The sequence below is a fragment of the Meriones unguiculatus genome, chromosome 2 (genome assembly GCF_030254825.1).
Source record: "Meriones unguiculatus strain TT.TT164.6M chromosome 2, Bangor_MerUng_6.1, whole genome shotgun sequence".
In the NCBI taxonomy this organism is placed as follows: Eukaryota; Metazoa; Chordata; class Mammalia; order Rodentia; family Muridae; genus Meriones; species Meriones unguiculatus.
The window spans coordinates 92672264-92694510 of record NC_083350.1 but is presented as its reverse complement, the minus strand read 5'-3'; the positions used below and the strand labels follow the sequence as shown (position 1 = coordinate 92694510).

At 44.7% G+C, this 22247-nt stretch overlaps 1 protein-coding gene across 4 annotated transcripts in view; it reads left to right on the top strand.

Moving 5' to 3' along the window:
• Positions 1–22247, top strand: part of Rfx4 (regulatory factor X4) — a 153553-nt gene that overhangs the window by 45999 nt on the left and 85307 nt on the right. For all 4 annotated transcript variants that reach the window (XM_060377831.1, XM_060377830.1, XM_060377833.1 and 1 more), the window contains exons 3-4: positions 1294–1354; positions 14792–14915. In XM_060377831.1, the coding sequence (XP_060233814.1) occupies positions 1294–1354; positions 14792–14915 (185 nt within the window). The remainder of the gene's footprint in view (positions 1–1293; positions 1355–14791; positions 14916–22247) is intronic.

The following is a 22247-nucleotide window of genomic DNA, read 5'->3' as shown; positions in this document are numbered from 1 at the left end:
TGCACATCTTTGAGACAGCATCTCATTTTGTACCTATCTAACCATGTGCTCTTTTTTTATTTTTTAACATCTATTAATGTGTGCATGGGCTATGATACATAGTACATATGGAGGCCAGAGAACAATTTTCAGGAGCCTGTTCTCTGTTTCTGCCATAGGGTTCCAGGGAATCCTTCCCTTGTGAATCATCTCTTGCCACTAACCATGAGCCGTTAATCCTCATACTTCAGCTTTCTGGGCTTGGATATTACAAGCATGCGTAAAACCCCACCAACCGATCTCTTAGAAACTAACTTCTTAGCATGTATTAATTGTATAAAATAATGAGCTTCATCATGCTATTTTCATATTCTCACTCTTCCTCTTGGATTGAAAACCTTAAAGTATTTATTATCCAGCCCTTTATAAAAGAGGCTGATGACCTGCCCCATGCTGAACTCCTACCCAGCCGTCACACCCTGTCCTGCCTGCTCTGTCAAGGAGCACAACATGGCAAATGTCTGTGTCCGGCCCAGTCGCTCTAGTAAAATCCCTTAAAGTGGTCTGAAGGCTAAAATGTTGAAGACTTGGCTCTAATGAGGAGTTTCTTCCTGGCTTATGGGTAGGTTTGGCGTGTACTCCTGGCATGTGCTAAGTGCAGAATGGACATGACATGACGGCTCTCTGGGTCCTAATCACAGGCATCACAAGTCCCACCTCCAAGCCAGCTCCTGGGGTTGGTTGATTTTCTGAATGAATACTGGAGAGACACATTCAATTCACAGAGTGAGTGAGGATGATACGTTCTTAAGTCCTCAAACCATGGAGTCAGGGTCCAAAATGTCTAAGTAGCCAGTGGCTAGGTGCATCTTAACAGTCAGTGACGATGGACGGCAGTTTGTCAGAACCACCTTCTGCTGTCACATAAGGAAAAACAGACTTGAGTGTTTCTATAGAAGTCAGTTTTCTGGGTTGGGGTGGTGGGGTGCACGCCTTGAATTCCGGGACTTGGGAGGCAGGTGGATCTGAGTTTGAGACTAGCCTGGTCTATATGGTAAGTTCCGGGTTCCATCTGTAACCAGGGCTACACAAGAGATCTTGTCTGATTAAAAAAAAAAAAAAAGTACACTTTTCTTGTGTCCTTTTTACTGGAGTATGATGAGGCTAGCATGTTGGGAATGCAAGATGTCATTGTTTCAAACCATCAGCACCCAAGGGAGACCTCTTCTTTTGAAACTTGGAATTACTGAGCAGCCTTTGACTTTCTCCTTCTATTGCCAGCTGAAGTCAGCTCCTTTTTCTTTCCTTTGACAGATGAGGAAAAAGAAAATAATAGAGCCTCCAAGCCCCACTCCACTCCGGCCACTCTGCAATGGTAAGTGTCAGCTTTCAAAAACTGTGAGCCACCCAGATCTTTCTAGCCAGCGCAGGCTATCACTTGGCTGTTTTGACATTATGCTGATTTGGTAACCCTCCTGAAATCTGTTTAGTTTGCAGGTAAATGCAAAGGGCCCACATTAGATCTAGCCTGGTGATTTGAGTTTTCACATGTCTTTTGATTGGGGGTAAAACCTTTTTTTTTTTTTTTTCATTATCAAAACACTGGTAAGGATTAGATTTTTTGTGACTGCTGTTAACTGAGTTTTAATAGAATCTGTTAGTACATTGGATGGAGTTTTAGCAAAGGGTAGAAATGAAAGACTATCCAACCAAACCTAGAATCCCTGAGTGAGTTATTTGCCTTCCTCTTGTCTCTGCAGGTATTAGCCTAAAGCCTGTCACTTGGGGGTGTGGCTCGGTTGGTTGAGTGCTTATGTAGCATACAGGAGGCCTGGCTTTGGTCCCCTACACAAGATAAACCACATGTGGTAACTCATACCTGTCCCAGCACATAGGAGGTGGAGGCAAGAGGGTAAGGAACTCAATGTCTCCCTTATATGTAGTTGAGTTCAAGGTCAACCTGGCTACATGAGATCCAGTGCTCCTTTCCCCTTTTAAACAAAGACAAAGGATTCTAAATCTACTTCCCCTAGAAAACCCACCTCTGTAGCCAACTCATGTCCACACTAAGTACCACAGTGCCGCCATGGGAATGAAGCACCCATGCAGAGGACACTGGGTGTGGGAATTTCTAGAAATACAAGACACTGAGATCATCTTCTTAGTAACCCGAACCAGTGCATTTCAGAATAAAGTACCCAACAACAAAAAAAGACTAGAAGAAAACTGCCTTGTTTTTCTGTAATTCTTGGGTATCTACTTGGCAACAGTGAGGCTGTGACAGCTTTTTCTGACATCAGACTGGGATCAGCTCTCAGCTATGCCACTTGTCAGTTTTCCAACCTCAGGCCTAGCTCTCTGCCTCAGTTTACACACCAGTACAATGAGGACAACAATTACAGCATCCTGAGGATAAAATGGCCCAGGCAGGGCCCATCATGGAGGGATGGTACTTAGACAGTTCTTAGCACACTCCTTTTGTTGGTTCCCAGAAGACCACGCAAACAGGTCAGGCCTCTTTCCTGCATCCCATGTCTGCAACATCTGGTTCTGCATCACTGATTTGTTATTTGAAATGCAAGGTCAGGCAAATCATTCCAGAACCAATTTCACCCTCCAATTGTCAAGCATGGGGCAGAACAGATTTGAAAGTGTGTGTTTTTATTAACATCAAATTCGACTCTGATTTCCTTTATATTGGATGTTAACATAGAGCCTCAGTCATTAACTAAATTCAGGCAAGGCTTAAGGAATACCTACTATGTGTCAGGGCTGGTCTTATTGTGGGATAAGAGAGACGAAGGACAACTGTTGGGAAAGCAAAACTGTACAATATTTTTTCTTTTGAGACAGGGTCTGTAGCCCAAGCTGTCCTTAAACTCTCTCCAGCCTCTGTCTCCTCTGTGCCAGGATTACGGTGTGGGCCAGGGACCACCCCTGACTTATCTAGGGCCTTAGGCAAGCTTGGCAAGCACTCTACCAACTGAGCTACATCCACAGTGATAATTTTTTTGGGGAACCAGAAACTAAACCAGGCCCACATTAGCTTGTGGCTGCACCGTGAAAGACTTAGCAGCACTAAAGGATGGGGCGGCGGCAGTGTCCCAGCAGTAACAGAGGTGGCACTTCAGTGGACAGCAGATCCTCTCTGACACCCCTCTCCAGGGAAGCCAGGGCTGCAGCCTAGGCTGTAGCAGGCTCTCCTGCCCTACAGGCTGAGCACAGGGTAGTGCTTTCAGCCAGTGCCCAGGTTGTTGTGGCACTGGAGCTGACTATGCAGTAGCTGGGCTGGCAGGAGACTGTGACTCTGCCTTCAGCATTACTGAGACCTTCATGTTCTCTCAGAAATGAGCCTCCGTCAAGCCAAGCACAGAATTAAAGCCTTTATCTGCTCCTCCCTAACACCACCCAGTCCGTCTTTGGGCCTAAGCCCAAGGGAGGGCATATTGCTTTGGGAAAGGAAAGGCAGTATTCTACACATTCTGCCTGGATAACTTCCCCTAGGCCCAGGACTCAGCCCCAGAGACCTACCTCCCTATGCCAGTTATGGTCTTAATCATGCTTGAGGCGCGGTCTGGTCACATACAATGGCATCCCATAAGGAGAGCAGGCTCTGCTCTGTCAAGGTACCACAAGCAGCACAGCCTGTAAGGAACATTGTGTGTGACACAGATGAGGTGCTCATGCTGTTTGTCCCTCTGGATTAGGCAGAAGCAGGAGGATTGGGAGCTTAAGGCCAGCCTGCGCCATATCGGGTCCGAGGAGCTACAGAACACCACGTCTCCAGACACAAACCCAAACAAAAAGCGCACGCGTGTGTTTCTGTGCTCATGCTTGTGAGGGACTGGTGGAGGGCGGTGTGTAGGACATTCCTCTAAACTTGAGTAAGAACAGTCACCCTTAAACCCACTGCCCATAAAAGTCCCTCATGAGTAATTAATTACTTTTCTAGTGTAGTTTTAGTCTAAAAGCTTTGCCTCTCAAAAGAAACTGGATGCATCCTTCATCTTATAGAAAACAGCGATTGATCTATAGTGTGTCTCTCTTTGCTCTGGCTGCCTGGGAGCTCAGAGTTTAATCTGAGCTAATTTCCCAGTGATCTATCTGTAGATTCAGGGACGCTTGCACACTTCTTCACACTCTCCTGGCCTTTCTCGAACTTTCACCATTTATCTTGATATTTCATTACATTTTTAGAAAAGCCAGGAAATAAATATAGTCACAAATGTTTCCTGTTTCTTCAGTTATTGGTACAAGTAACACATTTCCTTGTTAAAAAGTTAAATGAGAGATTAGGCTAAAGTTCATTTTTACTACAGTTATTTGCTTCTTCCTCAAAAATAACTATTTAAAATAAGGTGTGTGTGTGTGTGTGTGTGTGTGTGTGTGTGTATTTACATGTGAGTACCTATGAGAGTTTTACACTGTGTGTTTTTAACTTGTTTTTTATTTTATTTATATCCTTCTTATGAAAGGCACACAGATGTATTACACTGTTGCTCCACAGTCAGCCAAACTCCATAACTCCACAGCTTACTTTATTTGTTAGAGAAGCATCCTGATGTCATACAAGACTAGTGAGGTCACAGCCAGACTAGTGAGGTCATACCAGATTAGTGATGTCATGTGGATTAGTGATGTCACACCAGATTAGTTAATAAAGAATTAACCTCAGGCTGAAGATGTCTGGTGGGCAAAAGCACTGCCACCAACTAGCAACCTGAGTCTGAGCCATGGAACCCACATGGTAGGACAGAAATGACCCCATGCACCTGCCATGGGAGTGCATGCCTGCTCGCTCGCTCTCCTCTCTGTCTCTCTCTGTCTGTCTCTCTCTCATACACACACACAAATTTAAAGATTAAGAGAACTCACTTCATTTTAAGTGGCGCTCAGTGCTGCATGGAGAACAGCAGCAGAATTTAGTTGGCCATTTCCCTCTTGGTGGGTATTTAGGTCTGTCCAAATCTCACCTCTGAATTATAAACAGGTCCCCAGAGAAGGTTCTCCCGTGGGGCCTTTGGCGGCCCTGGGAAAACTTCCTCTGTGCAGGCAGAGAATATCTGATACACATGTTGGATGCTGATGAAACTGCAAAACTATCCACCAAACAGTTTCTGTTTTTACCTGCGGCACAAAATACTTCAGCCCACAAACTTAGGAGGCTCTCTCTACAAGAATCTTCTGGGGGAGGCATTCACCCTTTACGCTGTCCTCTGTCTCCTAGGGCAGTGTGCAGCTCTCGGGATGCCGAAAGCGATAGCTGCTATGCTAGGCTGACAGCACCCAGCCCTCCCTGGGACAATTTGGCTTGGTACTAGAACTGGGTTAGGAATGATTTGCTTCTGCTCTGGTCCCTCCCTTCTAGAGCCCCCTTCCCACCATCCTGGAGACACCATGCCTCCTCTGAGAACAAGTAACATAACTGCCAAGCAGCCAAAAAGAATTGGGGCCACATGACCTGGAGGCAGCTTCCAGGAGAAAACAGGCAAATATTGCCAAAGGGCTCCTGCCAACCCCTTTCCAGCATCCTCGGTCACGGGGGTGAGTAAAGCCCACCTCACTGGGGATGCTGGGCGCCTCTGGAATCCCAGCCACACAATCACCCCTATTCACACCGAGGATTTTGAAATGGAAAGTGGCCTGTTGGGCCACGGTGGCTGACCTGCTGCCAATGCATGGCTCCTCAGTGGCCTGCTACCTCCCATACCCACCACTGGGCCCTTCTGGAGCTCCTGTGCACCTTCAGGGTGGGAGTAATTTCCTTCTCAGAAACTAGCATGCAAAGTGAAGTTCCCCCTTAGTACTTAGGAGACTGAAGACGGAACCTCAAGGTATTGCTTTCTGGGCAGGGTAGTTTGGAGATGGGGACATTTCCCCCTTTTTTGATGGGCTGTTGATACTGTGCAATTAAATAAATGTAGTGTTTCTCTTTAAAGTGTTCTCATAAATCACCAGCAGCTAGCTAGGCTTGGCATTGTTCTAAAAATAGAGTCTGATATTTGTCCTAGTTTTCTTTCTGTTGCTGTGATAAAACATTCTGAGCATGTTGGAGAGTTGGCTTAGTGGTCAAGCGAGCATCCTGCTCTTGCGGAGGACCTGAGTTCAGATCCCAGCACCCACTTTGAGAGGCTCACAGCTGCTTGTAGCTTCAGTCTAGAGGATCCAGTGCCCTTCTTTGACCTTTGTAGACACATACAAACACACTCACACACACGCACACTTTTTAAATTTAAGGAAACATTATGACAAAAAGCAACATAGGGGAGGAAAAGGTTCATTCTACTTACAACTCTAATTCATCATTTTGAAGAAGTCAAGCCAAGAAATGCTAGTTACACCGCATCTACAGTCAAAGGGAGAGAGAAATGAATATACCCGTGCTGTCTACTTGCTCTTGGTCAGCTAGTTTCGCTTGTTTGGTTTTGTTTTAATGGTACAGTTGAGGGCCCAGCCTAGGGATTGGGGCCACTCACAGTGGATGGGTCAACTCACCATAAAGGCGGCCACTTACAGATGGGCCCACAGGCCAGCTGGAGCTAGCCCAGCCCTCATCTGTTTCTTTCCCTAGGTGATTCTAGGATGCAGCAAGTTAGCCTTTTAAAACTAAACATCAAAATCATTTAGACTGGGTTAGAGTTCCATTTCTGACTGAATGGATGAAATGGAGACCCTGTGTTCTGCTCATTTTGACTCTGCTACATGTAGAGAACCCTGGCCCTGAGGTGTAAGGAGGCCTGCAAAGATGTTCTTGGGGCCACACCTGCCACAGTACAGTGAGGTGATGTAGAGATGGGGAGTGAATGGAAAAGGGGATGGAGGAGGTCATTCAGGAAGGAAAACTGTGTCAGAACCCCCTCACCTTCGGGGCCACCCGTCCCCAGCCTCTTCCTTGATAGAACTATCGATAGCTTGCGACACCGTACTTTTAGGTAAAACCACAAATGACAGACATGGATACCCAAAAGCTGGGTAGACAGATCTCTGCACTTCCATGTTTGAACGCCAGCCTCAGGAAATATGTACCCCCAGGGGAGAGATCAGATTGTTCATTGCAGTCACTGCAATGGCAAAGAGAGCTCAATCTCTGGACCCACAGGGGGAAGGAGAGAACTGATCTCCACCCCTCACAGACACACACAAATAAATGTAAAACAACAACAACAACTTAAGAAAATAACCCTAGATTGTATGGGCTGTGAAGTGAGTTTTGTTGGTGGAATGTGTGCCCTGTTTGTATAAAGCCTCGAGCTAGAGCCCTGGGCATGCGTAAACTGGGCGTGGTGGCGCACACTGAGACCCCAATGTTGAGAGGAAGAGGCAGAAGAATCAAATGGTCAAGGCCATTTTGGGCTACATAGAAAGTTTGAAGCCAGCTGGGCTACATGAGACTCTGTCTCCCTTCCCAGACCCTCACCCCCACCACGAGAGAGAGAGAGAGAGAGAGAGAGAGAGAGAGAGAGAGAGAGAGAAGAAAAAAGAATCATCTGCTGTGTGGAAGTGCTCTGGTTAGCTCTGATCAACGTGAGTCGCTGAGGAAGAAGGAACCTTGGCTGAATTGGCTTGTGTGTCTGTGGGGCATTTTCTTAGTTGCTAATTAACACAGGAGGACCCAGCCCACAGTGGGCAGTGCCGTTTCTGGGCAGATAGGCATGGGCTATGTAAGGTGGCTGAAGAAGCCAGGGAAAGAAAGCAGTAAAGACCTTTCCCCCTCGGTTCTTGTCTCTGACCATGCTTGACTTCCAGCCCTGACTTCTCTCATCTATGGACTGTGATTGGAACATGTAAGCCAAACAAACCCGTTCTGATTTGGTCATGGTATACAACCCAGCAATGGAAATCAAATTGGAATAGCAGACAGCACAAACGGTCATCCCTGCCATCCTGCACCCCTTCGTCACAGAGCGTGAACACACACATACACACACTAGCACAGTCACTGTGTCACCCCTGTAGCCCTGCCTCACCACACACAGGAGGAATGCCTCCACTCTGCTTCCAGGAAGGCTGTGCTATCATAGACAACAGAACTCTTCAGCTCGGCTCTGATGAACTACATTACTGTATGTAATGTAATGTAGTTGTGTGTGTAGTTCATTGCTGCCAGACAGATACAGTTACACTCTGTCAGGATGTAGTTGAGGTGCAGGGAGCAGCCAGTAGCTGTGGGATCTGTGACAAACTGGGCAAGAGAAGGCTGGAGAATGGGTTAAGGGTCAGATGGTGGAGGCCTTGGATGCCCAGGGAAAGAACCTGGACTTTTGTGAGGAGGCACTGAGAACCTACTGAAGGTGAGAGCACTGCCCTGCTTGATTGCTCAGCTAATTCTACTGTTTACAGTATCAGTTATCAAGACAAACAAACAAAGAAGCAAACAAACACACCTTTAATCCAGCCCTCAGGAGGCAGAGGCAAGTGGATCTCTGTGAGTTGAAGGCCAGTCTGGTCTATAGAGGAAGTTTCAGGACAGTCAGAGATACATAATGAGTCCCTGTCTCAAACAAACAAACAAACAAACAAATTCAAACAGTACAGTCTCTGATCTCTGTGACTGTCTGCTATTGTACTAATGAATTTGCTTTTCAAATCCTCCTCCGGTAAAGGAGGCCAGGTCTAGCATTTCTAGATAAGTATGCAAGAACTGAAGAGGTGGACACTTTGCATCGACAGCCACATGCACACACGTAAAAAGCCACAGGTAAAACCGTTCAGAAGGAAGAGGTCCAGGCGTCATCACTCCCTGCTCCTTGTAGAGAGCTGATAGAAAACCTCTTCCCCCTGTCCTAGGAGGCCACGGGCTGAAGCCTTACAAGGAGGCCTCCTTTAAAAATGTGTCTCAGACAATGACTCACGCTAGCTGGTGACCACGTTCATTATCTGTCCATAACAGCACAGGCTCAATTCAAATACAGTGAAGTTGTTAAATAGGAGATAAAAAAAAAAAAAGAACAGGCCCAGAATTGTGTGTGTGTGTGTTAAAAAGAATCCAGGTATAATGGAGCATTGTTCACCCACCATGTCAGGCTAATGATGTCCTCTAAAGGAGGGAGGAAAGGGAAAATTTCATCATCAGATATGAAGAGAAGTAATTAACCGCTTTCTCTGTTTCACGCCTCTGTCAGGGGAGCGGATGCTCCAATTAGTAACTTCAGCACACACGCCAAGCCTCTGAATTTTGCGAAATGGTCTGGGGGACGGTGTCACAATGCTATCCTTGCAGAATCCATCAGGCATCAAAGGTGCCCTTCCATGCCAATTACATCCATCACTCACAGAGCTTATTAAAATGCTTCATAGTCATAAGCCACCTGGATACTTTGAGGCTCAGCAGCTCTTCCAGTCAGAGGGAGAAAAAACGGATAGAAGCATAGTGGCTTAGGAGGTCTGGCCTTTTACAGGTAACTGCCTAATTAGCTAAGCCTGCATGAACTATGACTTTCGTCCATCAGATTCAAATAGTTTGTTGTTGCTAAGGGTTCATCTCACATGCTGTGGGCTAACCTCAGATGCTGTGTTTCAATCTTGATCTCTCAGCAGACTTAGCTGGCAAACAGACCACAAAATAACAAATAGAAATGCATGCAATGTGGCTTTTGTAATTAGTAATGAATAAAGAAACCAAGAACATACCTGGGAACAGTCCTTCTTGTTATTTTGGGGTCACTCAGGGTCTTACTCTACAGTCCAGACTGGTTTCAAACTTGTGATGACCCCTCTCAGTCTTTTGGGCACTGGAGTTCGTAGCTTGGGAACCTGTGTTTTTAAATACCTTATTTGAAAACATTACTTCCCCCAATCTTTGCTCATCTTGGGTTGTTTCTGATAATGGAAGGATGGACCCCCTGAAACTCACCTTAGTTACTGACTACTTCCCCAGTCGGACACAACAAGACCTGCATCCCATGAGCTATCTTGATTCAGTTCCAGCCCTGTACTTCTTGCCTGAACATGGTGTCATGTGTTTGTTGATTCATTCGAAAATTACCAATTAACCCTACTTTGTTAGTTATCCTTGGTCATCTGTAGACATAAAGTTATTCTGTAATTCAAATGCTGATTTCTATACCCACATATCTAGTTGCAATCCTTGTTCTGAGAATCTCCTGTCTCAGTATTGTGTAAATACTGCTCCCCACTTGTCCCCTGATACACTGACAAAGCAGCTTACAGCTAGTCACTGAGCAGGGGAGAGAATAGGGCTGCACTTCCTGCCAGCCAGGGGAGGAGGAGTTAAAAGAGCAAGTAGGGGTTTGAGTCATGGCAGAGGTCCAGAAGACATTGGAGAGAGGAGCTGGATCAGAAAAGCTACAAAGTGCAAGTATCTCTGGGATGTACGCTGGGAGGAAGCCAAATAGCTTAGAGGGCTAAGAATAAAGCAATAACTGCTCAGTTCTTGTGCTGTGAGGCTTGTTAAAATAATATGTGTTTCAATTATTTGTGTGATAGCTGAGATAAGAGAAAAACTGAGAAACAAAGTTTTGTAAAAGTGACATTAACAGTCATCCATCACAGAGGTAGAATGACCTTTAACTATGCCACTTCTGTCCTTTAAAAGGGGATGGGGCACTTTTCCATTTAAAAGTGTCCCACATCAAGATTCCAAGTGGCTTGAAAAGCATATTTCCCCACTGCATACTTGGATTAGAATGATCAGTAACAGTGATCATTCTAATGATCACTCTAATGACCCTCCCCCCAGCCCATCAAGTTCTGCCTGACCAGCTCTTCATGTCTGTGTATTAGAAGCACAATGGCTTGAGGTATTGAAGTCAACCCTTTTTAAATTTAGGGAAACTGCTTAATGGAACACTCACAAGTCTAAGATGGAACTTATGGGGTTTACTTTTTTGCTTTTTCACCTTTTTTTCATACTTCGTTATTGGGTAATAGAACCTATAGAGCTTTACATTCATGTTTGTAACCTTTGCCATCAACAGTATTATTATTGTGATTCATAGAGAATTCTAGAAGTAATCAGGTCTTGCCTTTGAGTCCTGTGTGTGAGTGTGTGTGCTGATGTATGTGTACCATGTGTTCATGTTGACCCACTTTCTTCAGTCACTCTCTACATCATTATTTGAGGCATGGTCTGTCTCTGAACTTGGAACTCACCAATTTGGTAGGCTGGCGGACCAGCCCCAGAATTCCTCTGGTCTTTGCATCTCCAGCACTGAGGTTACATGTACACCATGCTCAGTTTTAAAATTTGGGCTCTGAGCTCATGCTTTACAGTAATTAAAGTTCTCATCCTTTACAGCAAGCACTTTGCTAACCAAGTCATTTCTTCAGTCCATGAGTCTTTATCCTTTCCATTCTCTTTCTTTTTAAAAATTTTATGTGTAGATGTGTGTCTGTACAAGTGTATACCATATGTATACAAAGGCCTGCAGAGGCCAGAAGATGGTGTCAGATCCCTGGAATTGAAGTTACAGGAGGTTGTGAGCTGCCTGCTGTGGTTGCCGGGAACTGAATCTAGGGTCTTTGAAAGAAGAGCAGTATGTGCTCTAAACTGATGAGCCCCTCAATCGTTTGAATGCCATTTTGCCATCTTCTGGAAAGGGCATTTTATGGTAGTACCTAGCTGAGGATGGTCCTTAAGCCACTCCTTTGTGTATCAGTTAAAGATTCTCCTCAGTCACCCCTGTTCCTTCCTTTTAGTCCTCCCTTTACGAGCCTCTCTTCCCATTCACACAGATGGTCCCATTATTCAAAGCATATGACGTATCTATTGCTATTTGCTGTTCCTCTTGCTGGGAGCCTCCTCCAACTACTGTGGAGAATAGGTTTCTAGTGAGAAAAATTCTCTTAATTACTGGTCACATTAGCAAATGAATTCTACTTTCTGAGCCTTGGTTTTTTGATCTGAAAGATGGGTATGATGCCTGCCTCGTGTTTTTTGTTTTGTTTTGTTTTGGTTTTGTTTTGTTTGTTTGTTTATTCATTTTGTTTTGCTTCATTTGGGTTTTGTTTTTCTCACTATGTAGCTCTGGCCGTGCCTGGACACACTATGTAGCTTAAACTCATATCAAACCCCAACTTCTCCCACTTCATCCTTTGGAGTGCTAGGAGGCATGTGTCAACACGCCTGGCTTTTATGTCTTGAGAATTAAAGAAAACCCTGGTTACCCGGTGCCTGGCACCTAGAACAAGATCCATGAATATGAGCTGTTGTTTGCCATTACAAAATTTAAACCTCAAATCCTCTGTGAAACCATAATTATCCACTCCCATTTACACACCAATCTGTGTTTTCCTCTTTAATAGTATGTAAGATCAGGAGTTTATAGTATTTAAATATTTTCATTTCTTCTCTGTCATTCTGCTCAAAAAGACTCCAAAATGAACTAGGACATAGGTCATGTCTTATGCCAACACAAGTGCCTACAGGAGCCAGGAAAGGAACAGAAAATAGACTTGGTGTAAGAAAAGTGGGGAGGAGTGAGGACTCTGGCCAACCCCAGGGCACAGCTCTCCCTGGCCAATTGTTGTCATGAGGGAATATGAGTCCAGGGTTGCCAGACCTCAGCTTTTTCATAAGGAGCCAGAAATCCAGATTTTTCTGTGCAAAGTCCTAAGGTTTAAAAGCCAAGCCAAGGCTGCTCAGGCTAAACAAAGCATGCCTGTGAGACCCCAGTTGGTGACAGCTGCCTTACTTACATGGTCCCTATAAAGTCTGGGCCTTAGCTGGGCCTCTGACATCACTTCCACAGAGAAACAATGCTGTGGATGGCAAGGTAGGGATCTTGACCAAATCTGGAGTGTGATTTTTCATTAATCTTAGACAGGTCCCCCAAACCTATACTGTACATGAAGCTAGTTTTCCTGGGTGAAAAACAGAGTTCCACTTGGTGACACTGAGAACACGCACATTGCTGTGGAAGGGCTTCATTTTGCTCACCATTGTTTCCTTATTTTTTTTAAGTGTGGAACACTCATGAATCTGCATATCATCTTTAGACAGGGCCAAGCTAATCTCTGTTTTCTTATGTTGAGACTACTGCTTAGCCCTCAGTAAATGTGCATTGAATTAAAGATCTCATCTTTATCTCTCTGTTTACCATGAATCTGCTTGATCTATATCACCATTTTGCTCACCATGATATAACCCCAGTGCCTGGCAAGTGATAAGATCAATACTTTTTTGTTGAATGAATAGGTGATCAAAACGATCCATCCATTGACTACCAAGCACTTACTGTGTGCCGAGGAATATGTGGGAGTTGGAGGACTCTGGGGTGACTGGGTACTCCCTCAGCCTCAGGGCACTTGGTCACCTAGAAAGGGTTGTAGAAGGCATTTACTGGAACACGAGGAGCAGCAGGAATTTCTCCATGTGCCCAATCCCTGGAGAAAGCAGTGGACTCCTCAGCTCTCTGCTCTACCATTTGCCTGAGTCCCTGGGGTCATATTCATACATGAGGTTTGGGTACCAAATGATTGAGCTGATTTTCTTCCAATGTCATGTTGGAATGAGCAAAACGAGAGCCAGCCCTTCAAGTGGGCACCTCAGGAGGCCGTGTCCTCGTTCTACTTGAGTTACGACAGTGCTGGATCACTTCTCTGGCAAGCGTCCTCAGAGTGAATTTAAAGCTACTTGAGGATGTTTATCCCATTGCTTAAGAATCATGCCTTATTTTAACACCCTCCCCAATTTTTTGAGGAAAATGGGTATTTATTACTTTGTCCCCTAAACTTGATTCCATTTTTTTGAGTTGTTTCCTAAAATCCAATGATTAAGGGGAGAAATGTTTTCTGTTGGTGAGTTTATTGAGCTCTATGTGTTCCAGGCTCCAAGCTGTCATGTGTCACAGCATTGTTGGAACAGGGGTGACACCAACCCCTGACAGGCCAGTGTCAATGGAAGCAGAATTCATTTGGATACCTAAGATCTGGTGTTTAGATTAATTAAAAAATTCAAAACTTGTCTAGATTTATTCTATGTCCCCAAAGTATCTTATGGGAAAAAATTTGAGGAAGTCTAATGTCACTCATAGGACATCTGAGTTCAGTTCTTTAAGGCTTGCTACACACCACTTGTTTTGGCATCAACAGCCACCCTACAAGGCAGTTATCACTCATCATTTCTGAAGGGACAGTGAAGTTCAAAGGTTAGATAAGTTGCTTAAGGTCACCACACCAGTAAATAAAGAGATTGGGACTTGAACCCAGTCGCAGAGTGGACATTCTCCTCCACAGAACCCTTAACCTGTACTCAGGAAGGTATGGGGTATAGAACTATCAACCTTAATGCCACACAGAGGCAGGAGATCTTAGCATAATCGGAGATTGGCTCTTCTGGGATTGGGAAGTCTCCCTTTCACTGGCCAGTGACCGTCCAGCTGTGCCACCTCTGCTTGGCCATACATTCTCTCAGACTTTTCCTCTCTACCACTCTTGTCAAGCCGAGAAGCTCCAGGGTGTTGACTCAGAGATGCTTTTGGCATCTTTCTGTTAGAAATGGCTTCAAAGTGGATGCCTGATATGAAGCCTGGCTGAGCAGGGCACCTGCAAGCTCCAGCAGAGCTTTAAAGGTCAGAAGGGATCTGATCTAGTCAGAGTGTGGCCAGGCCAATGTCTGCACATAGTACAGGCACTGGACATTTGGGCTGAAAAAGCTACTCAGGAACAAATGCAAAGGGACCTACTGACCCCAGCGGCGACCCAGATCAGCTTTCTTCAACTTGCTGGTCCCTAGTTTCCCAGCATGGAGGAAGAGAACTGTTTCTGAGGTCTTCCTAGACCAGAAGGAAAGGGAGCCAACACATTTTGTGGTTCTTGCTTTTCTCACTGGGTTGGATGTTTATTTTCCTAGGCTGGAGGAAAACTATGAGATTGCAGAAGGCGTCTGCATCCCTCGCAGCGCCCTCTACATGCACTACCTGGATTTCTGCGAAAAGAACGACACCCAGCCTGTCAATGCTGCCAGTTTCGGGAAGGTGAGTATAGCCTTGCCAGGTTGGTCCCGGCCACACCTCTGCCCCCTTCACCTACCAACTTTAAATAATTCATATACTTTTAATTTTTTTAAAGTTACATTTATTTGGGGAGGGAGGGAAAGACACAGACAGACAGACAGACAGAAGTCAATTTGTCAAAGTCAATTCTCTCTTTCCACCGCGTGAGTATTGGTAATCAAACTCAGAATATCAGACTTGGCGGCAGGTGCTGCTGAGTCTTTTCACTGGCCCGTTACACGCGCGCGCACACACACACACACACAGTGTTAAAACATCTTAGTTCTCATTTTCTGAAGTTACTAAAATAAATATCTTTGTGACTTTGGTGCCAAAATCCTCACACCATTATAACAAAGCAATACCAAATCAAACTCCAGAACAAAGCAATCCACAGTATTTGGTAATACTTGACTGTAAAATTTCAAGCAATTGAGGAATGTTATAAAGAAGGAATCCAACATCCTCTGCTTGACTTTCCTCTGTATTTAACCAGCACAAAGTACTGTCTGTTCAGTGAGAGCAAACATGAGCATGCAGGTACATTCTGCTTCTGACAGTGAGCATGGGACAGGAAAGGCACTTGGCTTGGTAGCCTGAGTGCCTCGGAGAGACCTGAACCCATCCTGGATTGTGGGATTTGGATTCCGGGGGCCCTGAGCTGAAAGTGGCCGTGCTTCTAACGAAGGGTAGGTCCTGTGGTATGGAGTGTAGAAGGACTGAGAAGGGGGTCGAAGGTCTGAGTCGTAGGGGGGCTCAGCCCAGCAGTGAGGAAAGGAAGAGCATTCCATAACTACTGTGACACCAAACTTGTGCTGCAATACCCTTGAAGTGGCCACATGGGAAGGTGGGTGTGGAGAGAAGGACAGCTGGGGTAACTTTTAAAACATTTACCCTGAAGCCTCTCTGAGCCTCCACCGCCTCATGGGAAGCAACAGGATTCAGGTGAGGTGTCAGCGGGTAATGGGAAATTGTTTTCTTAGTCACCCAGCAACTCCGACATTTATTAACCACCTCTCGCTGTAATCACAACTGTTGGTGTTATGAATAATCTTTGAAATTTCTGTGTCCAGATGCAAACAGCCACCCATTATCTTAAATTATGGAGTAAACAAAATTGATACCATTGCTTTGCTCATGCAAAGACTCTATAAACTCAGGCAGCGGTGGCACGTGCCTGTAATCCCTGGACTCAGGGAGCAGAGGCAGGCAGATCTCTGTGAGTTTGAGACCAGCCTGGCATACAAAGCGAGTCCACGACAGCCAGGGCTCTGTTACACAGAGAAACCCTGTCTCAAAAAAGCAACCAACTAACTAACCAAACACCCAAAAATTTTTCTGCAGCCCTGTGGTCATCTTGGCATTTCCTTGAACTCTTACTTTGGAAGGCATTGGCTGAAGTCTGCCCTTCCCTCTCAGCATCCCAGTTCCTATTTTAAGCCTCGAGCCTCCTTCAAGATGTGGTCAAACCCCAAGAGGTTTGTGGTCAAACCTAACTTGGGACTGCTCCTACTGTCTGCATTGTCTCTCCTACCCTCGTGCTGTTCATCCTGGTGTCCTTGGCCACCTATAGCTGCCTACCTCACTGAACTTACACAAAAGCAAGAACTTGGATCACTAGCAGCTGTCTTGGCCGCATTGCAAACATTCCATGGCCACACGTGGCTAGAGACCACGATATTGGATGATACCTCATTATCACAGAAGGTTCTATGGGACAGCCTTGTTCCACACATACCCCAGGGGGACACAGCTAAAACATGGTGTCTTTTTGCTTTTCACATGACAGCCCTCAGAAAGCCTCTGTGTTCTCAGTAGACTGAAGTTAGTAGGAAGATTGACTTTCCGACAAGGTTGGGATTGGGCCTTCTTCACCAGAAGGTTTGCTGGTCCTCAGCTCATTTCTACCAGTCCCAGCCCTTCCCTGCATTTCTTAGCTTCTCTTTGCCTCCCTCCCAGGCCCATTTTTCTCTCTATTTCCTTGTTGAGACACCTCCTGCCAAATTTCTTCTCTTCTTGTTTTTTTCTTTTGGTTTCTGCTGACATCTTTGACCACACAGATGTTTCCAATGACTCTTCAAAATCATTTTCCAAATAACGAGCTTTCTCCCTGAGAAGGACAGTGCCAGCTGTTTCCGAAACAACCCCTTAAGAGGTGTGCACATTCAGTCATTAGACAGAATACAACGAATTATCCCAAATACTAAGAACGTAAATACACACCCTTTGGGCAGCAGCCTTGCTGTCAGTTTCCAATGCACTTGAGTTGGGACTGTCCTTCCAGCTACGGAGGGCAGAAGGTACCTGTCAAGGGTCCATGATGAGATTGTTGCATTGAAATCTCAGGTACACAGTTGCCCATCCCAAGACTCCTGCACACTGCAGCCCCACTCCCTCAAGAAAAGGGAACCAGTTTTCTGCAAACCTTGGGATATAACCATGGACCCTTGAGAGAGCCATGCAAACTTATGATTCGTTTGTGAACTTTTAACGTAGGGCATAAAAGTTTCAGGGTTTCTTCTTCATTTTTAAGGAAGATACTCTATTGGTAGTAGCCCTTCATGCCCCTTCAGCTAGCAAGTGGTGAGCCAGATGTCAGTGCTGAAGTGGTTCCTGGGGCAGCTGGAACCACTAGAAACCACTGCTGGTAAAGGAGAAGGTAGCAGTTTCTTTGCTACAAGTAAGACCTGCAATGTCTGGCCATCGTGTTAGCCACACTCTATAAGCACTGGCTTCTGGGAGTGTTATATTGACCTTGGTTGCTGGTGACTTAAGTAATTTTCTGTGATCTCACTTCCTTACCTTTTCTTTTTCTTTCTTTCTGTTTTTGTTTTGTTTTGTTTTGTATTTTCTTTTTCGAGACAGGGTTTCTCTGTCTAGCCTGTCCTGGAATTTCTTTGTAGACCAGACTGACTTCAAACTTGCAGCGATCTGCCTGCCTCTGCCTCCTGACTGCTGGGATTAAAGGCTTGTGGCACCACCACCATACCTGGATTGTTTTCACTTGTTACATACATATACACATTCATATGTGTTTGGGTATGTCTGTGTTCTTTCCCTCATGCATGGGCATGTAACAAAATCTTTGCACAAGTGACTTAATTTTGGCTCAAGGCTTGAAGATAGAGCTTGTCACAACAGAGAAGTTATAGCAGCAGGGACACAGGGCACCTGGCTATGGTCAGGAAACAGAGAGACATGGACGCTGGCTCTCTATTCGTTTGGTCCTTTTTATTCAATCCAGGGCCCACATTCAGGGCGGGTCTTCCCTCCTCAGTTAAACCTTCTGGAAATGTCCTCATAGACATCCCCAGGTGATTTTGAGCCAGGCAAGTTGACAATGAAGATTAACCCTCACAATAGATCTACTTCTGTGCTCTCTTTTATTAATCTGTCTATCCTTTTGGCAACATTGGGATGCCATAACTACTGTACCTTTATAGTAAGCCTTGAGGCGAGGGAGTCCTTTCATTTTGTTGTTTTGTTTTTTAATATGTACTGCTTATTATGCATCTCTTATCTCTCTGTGTAAACTTTAGAATTACTTTGTTAATAAATACAAAGTACTTGCTGGGATTTTAATTTGGATTATAATTAATTTATACATTAAGGTTGGGAAGAACTGACATCTTAACCAGGTTCTCTCTCCCTATCCATGTAGATGGTATACCACTCCATTTATTTGGCTTTTCTTGGCTCTCTTCCATTGAGTTTTCTTTATATAGATCTTATACACATTTAACTGGATTTTCTACATAGTGTATCATTTTAAAGAGTGTTAACACAAACGGTGGTATGGTCATCACTGCTGTATAGAAAAGCAATTAACTTTAACCCTATATCTTGCAACACTGTTATAATTTTTTTTTTAATTTCACATTTTTGGTGTTTTTTTGTTGTTGTTTTTCAAATATGTTTTTATTTTCTTTGCAGACAATGATGTTATCTGTGAACAAAGACCATTCTATTCATTAGTCTTGATCTTTCATTTCTTTTTCTTGCCTTATTAAAATAGCTAAGGCTTCTGGTACAGTGTGATATTCTGTTGTTATTAACAATCACAACTGCCTTCTTAGAGAATTGACTCCTTGGTTAACTGTCACCAATCCTTGCATGCTTGACAGCTTTCCTTGGCTTAAGTCTGTCCTGTCTGAAGTTAATGCAATTCCTCATCCTTCTTTTGATTAGTGTTCTCTTGGCACTTGTTTCTCCACTCATTTAGATTTCATCTTTAAGCATCTTTATATAAACTAAAGATATTTAGTTTATATAAAGATATTTAGTGTTGCTGGGTGTGGTGGTGCACACCTGTAATTCCAGCACTCAGGGAGGCAGCAGCAGGCAGATCTCTGAGTTCAAGGCAAGCCTGGTCTACAAAGGGGGTTCAGGACAGCCAAGGCTATGCAGAGAAACCCTCTCTCAAAAAACTAACTAAACAAACAAATAAATAAAACTGGTGTGTGAGTATGTGTATGTGCAGACAACATATATTTGGATTTTGTTTGTTTGCTTCAGCAATCTCTCCCTGACAGCTATTCTTTGCTCCTTCTCAGACATTGTCTAGCAGGATCTTTCTGTACAGCCCAGGTTCTCACGCAGCTCATGTTGGCCTTGAATTCTGGACTTGGATTACAAGTGTGTATTGCGATTTCTTTCTAATTGGTGCAGCTGCCCCACTGATACTCACAGTGATCATTGCAGTCAGAACAATATTACCATAGATGTTAGTTTTCTATTTGTTGTCTGTATTCTTTTTATATTTTTTATATTTCATCATTTCCCATTGTTTACAGTTTGATTTATTTATTTACCTATATGTTTATTTACTTAGAGACAAAGCCTTCCTTTGTATCCCAGGTTAGACTCAAACTTGCAACTGTCCTTCTGAATGCTAGGGTTATAGGTGTATGGCATCATACCCGAGTATTTCATATCTTACTGGTAGAGTCCAGAAGAAGGCGCTGAATCCCCTGGACCTGGAGTTACAGAGCTGGGAACCAAACTCCAGATGCCTGGCAAGAGCAGCAAACCCTCTCAATGACCTAGCTATCCTTCTGGCCCCACACCCCAGCTTTTACATGGGTGCTGAGGGTCTCAACCCAGGTTCTTATGCCTGCAAAGCAGGTACTCTCACCACTAAGCCTTCTCCCCAGTTTGGCCTCAGATTCACTGTATAGGCCATGCTGGCCTTGAACTTATGGTACTCCCACTACCTCAGACTCTGGAGTGGCACCTTGTCAGTGAGTAAATGTATATTCTATGGTCATATTTGGGTGTGTACAAATTACATGTGATGTGCGTGGAAGCTGTTTCTTCCCCTGCTGCTCTCCACTTTCTCTTTTAACACAGGTTGTCTCACAAAGCCTTGAGTGCACTGTGTGGCTAGAATGGCTCTCGGGGACCATCAAACCTCGGGACCCCACCTGTGTCCTCCCCAGCACTGTGTTACAACTGTACTTATCCATATTGGGTTTTGACATGGGTATCGGGGATTTGAACTCAGTTCCTCATACTTGCACAGTAGACAGCTTACCGCATGATCTCCCAGCCCCCTTTTTGTTTTAATTGGACATCCTCCATGGCTCTACTTAATCTCCTTATTTCGCATAGCAGTCGTACTTTTTTAAAAACTGATTTTTGTGCTTGCCTTCAGTTTGCAGTATACATTTACAGCTAATCAAGCCACCTTCAGATAATGCCATGGCACCTCACCAGTGAGCACCTTGTCCTCCTTAATTTCCCTGCTTACATAGGCAGATATACAATTTAGTATATTGCTAAACTCTTATTTTGAACAAAGTGTTATCTGGTAGGTGAATTAAAAACAAGCTTTTACTTTTACCTGAAGTTATTGGTTAGAAAAAGAGAGGAGCAGGAACTAGCAGTTTTTATCTATATAAGGCTATTTCGAGTACTCATGTCTCCATTATAACATGGAAACAGGATCTTGAAGAATGTAGGGTATAACAATGGTCTTTAACTTGGGGGGCATAAAGATACATCTGTTGAAAGCACAGCTTGGCCTCGCCTGCCTTAAACAATACCATCAGTTAGAGATGAACCTGCGGAACAGCCTCGCCTGCTTCTCATGTGATCAATTGAACACCTCAACCCCAATTGCTGGCAGCATACACACCATCCAGTTCTAGTTCTTTGCCTTCATGGTCACATGGCCGACTGTAGCCACCATTCTCTGCCACCGTTCAGCAACACAGGAGAGCATCACCCCATGTTGTCTCTGACAACACGTCACAGTTCCTTGCTTCTCCCAAATGTGTGTCCCTTTTGCAGCACCTTAAAGTCAAAAGACAGGAATCTGAGCCCTCTGGTGACTCTCAGATGATAAGCCAGTTAAAAGTTAGTTCATATGACTACTCAACACTATGAGGCTGACACAATTGTAGTCCACAAATTGTGGGTTTCTCAGGTAAAGGTAGAGATATGGAAAGGCATTAGGAAGTGTTGACAGTGGGACGATGCTCTCCGCTGGTGCTGAACGGTGGCAGGGAATGGTGGCTACGGTTGGCCATGTGACCATGAAGGCAAAGAACTAGAACTGGATAGTGTGTGATGCTGCCAGCAATTGGGGTTGAGTTGTTTCAACCCGAGTTCACAAAGAGGCCATTTAGCACCACAATCTCCACTGCTAGGAAGGCTTTCTGGACTCCAGTTCCTCAACTCCACTTAGCTGTAAGCACACAAGGAGAGGACATCACCCATGACTACTAACAATTTGCTTCACACACTGAGCTTAATTTTTTGAGGGAGATTAGAGATCTGTTGATATGAGCCCATCAATTTTCCAGATGGGGAAGTAAAACTCAGAGGGAGGGAAGGATTTTCTCACGTTGGCGAGGTGGCAGGGTTGCCCTGTGTAAGCTAGCTGAGATGGATGGTGCAGAGACTCCAGTCAGAGGCAAGGAAACCAGGAAAAGGGACGTTGGGCTGCAGAGTGCTATATTTGTATGAGTTTAGTTTCTACCTCACCTTTTCCAGTGAGGACTAGAAGTCACTGGAAGGTTGGACTGTGGGGGCAGCTCCTCCTTGAATGTCTAGCTCTTTCATTCTTGCTGACCAGCCTTGCTCCATGGTGGGATCAGCCAAATGTGTTCGGGGATCTGTGGTTAGGAGCTACACGTACCAGAACACAGATATAAATATGACCTTTCTTGAGAATCCCTCCATTCTGCCCACTTCCTTCCTGCTCTGACCTTGGGAGGAGGAGTCAGTCACATGCCATGAAGGTAAAGGGGATAAAAGTGTTCTGAGGGCATTATCATGGGGTCTTCTGTAACGATATCTTTCTATCACTCA